Here is a 6,970-nt window from a genome sequence, read left to right on the forward strand (position 1 = left end):
GATACATCCTAAATCTTCCGTTTTTGTTTCAAGGTTTCATAAAGATACGGTGCTTTAAACTAACTTAAATAAATACCTGATTTTAAACTGTTGAATAAATATCAGAATATATGTGACTGAACTGAAGTGACTGTTTTTATAAAGTGCCTTGAGGAGACATTTGCTAAACTGACTTTAATTAAAAAGCTGTTTTCCAGGTGAGAACAGTGGACATGTTCCCATGAGGAAGCTGATCTTCACCTTTTCTCCTCTCGTTCTCCTGATGATGACCTGATGTGACGTCACTGCAGGTCAAGCTGTCGTCTCTAATCAGTTCTTTCTGATCTGAAATCAGACGAAACCAGGATGAGAGCACAGCAGGGTAACATTGAAACATTAGGGAATTCAACATTTTTAAAATACTGGATGTAAATGAAGTATTTTCATAATGACAGTGAAAGAGATGTGAACTGGAAAACCAGTGAGGCTCACCTCTTGACTTGCTGCAAACACGCCAACCCAGAAAAACTAACATAACCAGAACAAACAGAGACACAAGAGGCAACAACACAACAAGAAGAAGAGAGGAGGAGGTCTGGGCAGCAAGGGGAGTTTGGGTAGAAGGGATGGAGGAATCCTCTGAAACAGAAAAATAATTTTAATCTCATTTCCTTATTCTGCAGCTCAGAGTGACGTCATCTCCCTCCATCACAGGGAGGACAGGACTCTGCAGGATCACTGATCCACCTCAACACAGAGACAAACTACAGCATTTCATCCATTTCCACACAGCAACACTAACTCCACAGTCTGATCTTACCAGAGACAGAGAGCTGGATGCTGCTGCTGCTGCTGGAGGATCCAGACATGGACTCACACCAGTACAGGCCAGAGTCTGATGGGTACAAGTAGCTGATGCTGCAGGAGGAACCAGCTGATTTCCCCCACCCTTTTCCACACTCAGTCCTGGTTCCTCTGGTTGTGTTTCTCCTCACAGTTCCTCCATCAGAGCTGTTTTCATCCTCACAGATCAGAGTCACTGATTCTCCTCCAAAGAACTGAGATCTGCTGGGACTCACAGTCAGAGCAGCTGCTGCATGAAAAACAACAAAAAGTGGTTTTACAGATGATTGTACTGATGTTTCTGTAAATCTAAGAGCCAGACATGTTGACCAGCTGTTCATAACATTTTCTCTATAAAAGGTTCACTAACCTTGAATGTTTGGTTGAACCTGCAAGCAGATCAGAACTGTAGAATAAACACAAAATGGATCAGATCTGATGGACAACAATGAGGTTTTATAGTCACTGAATGTAAATGTTCGTGTTTATAATCAAATACATTTTAACAGTGTTGGTTACAGTTCTGCCCTCACTGTGTTTTCATCCTGTTTTCATTTATTGCATATTTCTACCTTTGTGTGATAAAATGTTTGTTTTAATTGTCACATTTGCTGCTTTTCCAAAAGCAGAAAAACTGACTTCCAGTTTTCAGACATGGAAATGATCCTAATACTTTATTTTACAGAACAACTGACCAGAGATCAGCCTTTACGGGTCAAGTTCTCAGAACAGGCTTCACTTATTTTGCTTTATGGAAAATACAATATGTTGTATTTTGTCATGATGTGTTTCCAGTCCAAACGTCTCTTCGTCTCCATGGAGGATAAATATGAACAGTTCCTTTTCTAAGTGACTCACTTAGAGCTCAATTATAGTTTTATATTGATTTCATTCTTTTCTGAAATGCTCTCTGAGTCGATATCACCTTTAATTTTGTTAAAATGACAAAGAGAATAGAGATGTGTCTTATAAGTATAAATGTCTGGATCTCTCCTGTTATCTCATGCTAACAGAGTTTCTTCTTTTCTTCAGTTTCAGAATAAATTAAATAAAAACAGTGATTCTCTACTTACAGATCAGACAGTGAAACGATGTTTCCTCCATTTCAGCTCTGACTCTTTGAGCAGTTTTACGTTTTTTTACTAGAAACCAACTGAAGTCTTAGCCCACCCTCTTCCTGTGGTGTTGTTCTTGTTTAAACCACATTTATCATCTAAATGTTTCACAGCAGCAAAAACCACAAATAAAACCAAGAAAAACAGTGATGACATTTTTATTATCAACAGTAATCAAGTATCTTCACAGGTTCAGTTCAGTTTTTACCCAGAAACAACAAAACTCAGTCCAGTCCTAACTCAGATCCGGTCCAGGAAAATTTAATGCATCAACATTTAATCAGCAGCTTCAGCTGAGACCTGCCCGTAAACAAGTGATGTCACAGCCACACCGTTTTTCAATTGGCTGCCGCTGTCAGTGGGCGGGGCTACAGGTGAGAGGCTGAGCAGGACTGGACCGCTTCACCTGGAGGGAAGATGAGGTCTGAGTTCCTGCTTCAACACGACCGAACCAAACTACTGGACCGACGTTCCTCTGGACCGGAGAACCGGGCTGAACCAGAACCAGAACCTGGAGCATCAGTCAGGACCAGAGTTGGACTCCTCTGAGCTGTTTTTGTTTTTTAACTCTCATGAAACACACCGACACCCCATGACCTCTGACCCCATGCATGTCTGAGATGTTCCTCTGCTGTAGCAGGACTACATTACCCAGAATTCCACAGAATCCAGCTGCTGGTTTGGACCTTAGAGACTGAAACTAAAACCTCTGATCAGATTTGACCCTGGAGCTTTCCAGAGGGGAGGGAAATGGTTTTAGTTCAATATGTCGTAAAGCCAGGAAGTATTTCAGGAGTTTATGTTGTTATTTTAGGATCAGGCTGGAGCTGAGAGTCTGAGTAAGGAATCAGATTCTGACTAAACCTCAGAGTTCATCAGTCCTGGTCCATAAAGTTCTGCCCTCTGGGCTTTAGGAGGACAGCAGCAGCTCACCGGCTTCCAGCTGAAGGCTCAGCAACAGGATTCATCACCTGCATCAACATGAAAACATGAAGGACAGGAAGTCCTGAGGCCTAAGAACCAGCTGGCCACGTGGTTTCTTGTTTATTGTTGCTGAAAATGTGATATAAATAAAATCACCTCAGCGCCCTCTGGTGACAGAATGGCGATATAACGTTACCAAGAGGCTCCACCTCATTTTGAATAGTAAACATTTTTCTCCAGGTGCCACACCTACAGCTTCATCCCTTCCTGTTCAGGAGTTGAACATCAGTTTTTGTTTTTATCTCTTTTCTCTGGTTGCGGTGTTTAATCTGGATTGGTATAAAATGTCCAGAGTTACCCGGTGGCTCTGCGGCCTCTCTCTGCTCTCTGCGACACTTCCGGTCTTTATCTCCGCAGGTGAGTCACTGCGTCAGGTAAACTGCGGTAAACAGGCTGTTGGATCAGGAGAAAAACATTACGACCTGTTTTTAGACTTAGAAACGGAGAGAATACACAAACAGAAAGAAATATGAGATGAGATTTAAGTGTAAACCGACTGAATTAAAGCAAAACCTGCTTGTTTTCAGATCTTGGTGCTTCGTGCTGTTTCAGTTTCAGTTTACAGGAAAGTCTTAAAATAACCACAACATGGTTTGAACTCTATCTTTTTATTTTCCTTTAATCAAGAATCCTGATGTATTCATCTTTCAAAGGATGAGGAAACAATAGAAAATAATAAAAAATACAAACGTAGCATTTATTAATCAGATCCATGTAATGATTTTTTTGCTTACTTTCATTTTCACCATAATCATTAATTTTACTTTCAGGCAAGAGAAACATGCAACATTCACAGATTAAGTTGCAGCATATTAATAATTTAGTTTATTATTTTAATTTAACTAAACCATTTTAACTACACGGCCATCTTTGTTCAGATAATATTCATAACCTGGATTCAAATCTTGATGAAAATCATTCCTAGTTTTTCCACTTGGATTAGAGATGTGAATTAATTTGTATTCATAAATAAAGATTTAATTATAATAACTAGAAGTCAAAACATGTTATGAAAATCTGAAATAACCATCAACCTCAAAGTCTGGAAACAATTATCAGAAAAATTCATTTTACAAAATAAATAATTTTAACTCATCATCTTGTTCTTGATGTTTGTATCATAATTAACACATCAGGATAATTAATTATAATTAATACATCAGGATTTTACTCTCAATGTTGCAATGATACTTAAAAAGCAATTTAAAAAGTTTTAATGTTAATAAATCATCCTGCTCAGCAATAAGACCTTCATAAAACAAAACTGATAAATAATATAATATTATTACTATAAAATAAATTGATCAAATGTTTGTTGTTAATTGATGAGGCTTTGAACCGGATCAGAACCAGCCGCCTCCCTGATGGACAGTAACCATGTTTTAATGGACAGATGATGATGTCATCACATTTTATTGGACAGATGATGATGTCATCACATGTTATTGGACAGATGATGATGTCATCACATGTTATTGGACAGATGATGATGTCATCACATTAAAAGCGCCGTAGTTTTCAGATATTTCAGTTTTTCTCTCCGTTTCTCCTCAGATCAGCCGATCAGATCTGGACCTGGACAGACGGTCACTCTGCCGTGCCGCCTGACCAGCAGAGACCCGGTTCTGGTTGTGGAGTGGAGCAGAACCGATCTGGGGCCAGATTACGTTCTCCTGTATCGGGACGAGCAGATCGACCTGTTTAACCAGCATCCGTCCTACCAGAACCGGGTTGGACTGAAGGACCTGCAGAACGGAGACGTGTCTCTGGTTCTGCAGGTCCAAACGACTGATGACAGCGGGACGTACGAGTGTCGAGTCGTTCAGACCGGAAAGAACCGCAAGAAGCAACTGATCAGCTCCGTCCACCTGGTTGTAGCTCCGCCTTCTCCGCCAGGTGAGAGTCTGGATCAGAACCAGCAGCTTCCTGGTTCTGGACCTCAGGTCAGATGATGATCTTCAGTCGGGTCAGACTAATTCCTGGTTCTGTTCTGCAGCTCACTTTGAGAAACTCACAGGAGACCAGAAAACCCGGACCGGATCAGAGGAGGAGGGAGGAAGCCAGGAGGTGTTGACCTCTGACCCTGCAGCTGGTACCGCCTCTCCTCTTCTGTTGGGTTTAGAGATTCTCATTACATCTGATTGGATGTTTTCTGTTTTGTCTTTGTGTCCATGTTTCTTCCTTCCTCACGTCTCGCCTCCTTCATCTCCACAGCTTCCAGCAGATGATCAGCCTGATGGCAAACATTAAACCTTTAAATCAAAACTGATCCAAACTGATCACAGATCAGTTTGGATCAGTTAAACTGATCATTAGTCGTATAAAGACAAGAGGAACCAAATGTTCAGTCAGAACTTTTTCTCTGGGTTCAGATTCCAGCTTCATTTATTCACCCTCTAAATTTAAGTTATTTAATGGAGACGAGACTCTATAGTGAGAATCTAATAACTGTAAGTTGAGTTTGATGGCCCAGAAAAAGCTGCATTGTTTTAGTACTTTATTGATAAAACAGCAGTAAAATAAAAAGCTTGCAAATCTCTGCATCTTTCAGAAATATTACTCTAAAAAGCATTTCTTCCTTCCACAGTGAACACTCAGCTCCAGTTCACACAGCAGCAGTTTGATGCTGGTTTTGTCCCAATTTTCCTCTTCTGACAACCAGAATGCTCTGATGAGATGTTTTGTGTTGATCAGGTGAGCAAACTGCAGGTGGTCCAACTTGGTCCTGTGGTACTTCAGTCCCTCAGATTAGCTGTCAGGACATCAGGTCTGTAATTTAACCGTTATGTTTATTTCTTTGGAACATTTTAAACATGAGGGACGTTTACAGCTCCAGAGACAGAAGAAACCAAAAGAAACTCAGAACTCTTCACAATGTTAGTTTAGCATATTTGAAACAATTATTGAATGTTTCCTGTTCCAACAGGCATCTGTCCAGGTTTTTACTGTTGGTGTAAAAATAGGAGCATTAACCTGAACCTGTGGTCATCTAAAGCTTTAAAGGATTTATCAGCCAAGTTCATTCTACCAACTCAAAGCAGCTGGTTAGCAGGTTCTGCTCTTTCTTAAAACAGCTTTTAATTTGTTACTGTTATAACTAACAACAACTTAAAGGGACTGAGCCTCATTCTGCACAGACTGTCTGAACCCACAGGCATCTGAACACAGTCAACATGATGGCTCCTGTTTTCAGATAGACGTTTGTTTTGTCCCAGGAGCCTCAGCTTGTTGTCATAGCAACCTGGGTTTAAGCAGGGCCTTCAGCATAGAGCTATAGATGTAGATCATGGTTTGTGCAGAGAGCTATAGATGTAGATCATGGTTTGTGCATAGAGCTATAGATGTAGATCATGGTTTGTGCATAGAGCTATAGATGTAGATGAGTTCTTCCCCCATTTCTCTGATCAGTTTCTGATCATTCTGGTTTCTTCTTTCCTCACTGAGAAATAAACTGCTGAGGAATAAACTGCATCTGGATCAGAACCTGCAGGAAACAGAAGCAGAAACAAAATCAGAACATTTCTGGAGTTATTTAAACGGGGCCTGCCAAAGTGTGCTCATCAGTTATAACCAGTGTTCTGATGCTACACGTTAGCATCACTGCTAAGCTTAGTTAAAATGTAGTCAGTAGCATGTGGAGAATCACAAGCATGTTGATTAAAACAGACCTCCTCCATTCACTACGCTAAAATTAATGTATAAGATAAAATGAGCAAAAATGCTAATGTTAGCTTGAATGCTGTCAGTAGCATGATGTCTAACTTTGCTCCATCTGCAGCCAGATGGAGCAAATTGTGACTGATGTGTGAGGAGTCTTTTAAAATGTTCTTGGTTTTTATGGTAAAGGCTAATGCTAATGCTAATTCTAATGTTTAATGGTAGTGCACTAGTTGACAGTGCACTGCTAATGTTTGTGTTAATGTTATTGCATTGCACTCTGCAAGGCAGCAAAGCAGCAAAGCAGCAAGGCAGCAAGGCAGCAAGGCAGCAAAGCAGCAAGGCAGCAAGGCAGCAAGGCAGCAAAGCAGCAAGGCAGCAAGGCAGCAAGG

The 6,970-nt window shown here is 40.6% G+C and overlaps 2 protein-coding genes across 5 annotated transcripts in view; both read left to right on the forward strand.

The window, feature by feature from the left end:
* Window positions 1-6,970, forward strand: part of LOC106938330 (Fc receptor-like A) — a gene marked incomplete at its 5' end in the record, with an annotated part of 75,125 nt that overhangs the window by 21,099 nt on the left and 47,056 nt on the right. The gene's annotated exons all lie outside the window — the stretch shown is intronic.
* LOC106938328 (hepatitis A virus cellular receptor 2 homolog) overlaps window positions 2,868-6,970 on the forward strand; it is an 11,507-nt gene continuing 7,404 nt past the window's right edge. Inside the window, exons 1-4 of one of the 4 annotated variants that reach the window (XM_015020311.1) lie at window positions 2,873-3,278; window positions 4,476-4,817; window positions 4,918-5,013; window positions 5,616-5,688. In XM_015020311.1, the coding sequence (XP_014875797.1) occupies window positions 3,206-3,278; window positions 4,476-4,817; window positions 4,918-5,013; window positions 5,616-5,688 (584 nt within the window). In that variant the 5' untranslated portion in view covers window positions 2,873-3,205. Of the gene's footprint in view, window positions 3,279-4,475; window positions 4,818-4,917; window positions 6,936-6,970 lie in introns of those variants that run through there. The other 3 variants (XM_015020310.1, XR_001422599.1, XM_015020309.1) reach the window with 3 other exon arrangements.

This window comes from Poecilia latipinna, unplaced genomic scaffold (genome assembly GCF_001443285.1).
Source record: "Poecilia latipinna isolate Pla-1442-1.1 unplaced genomic scaffold, P_latipinna-1.0 Scaffold2566, whole genome shotgun sequence".
NCBI lineage: Eukaryota > Metazoa > Chordata > Actinopteri > Cyprinodontiformes > Poeciliidae > Poecilia > Poecilia latipinna.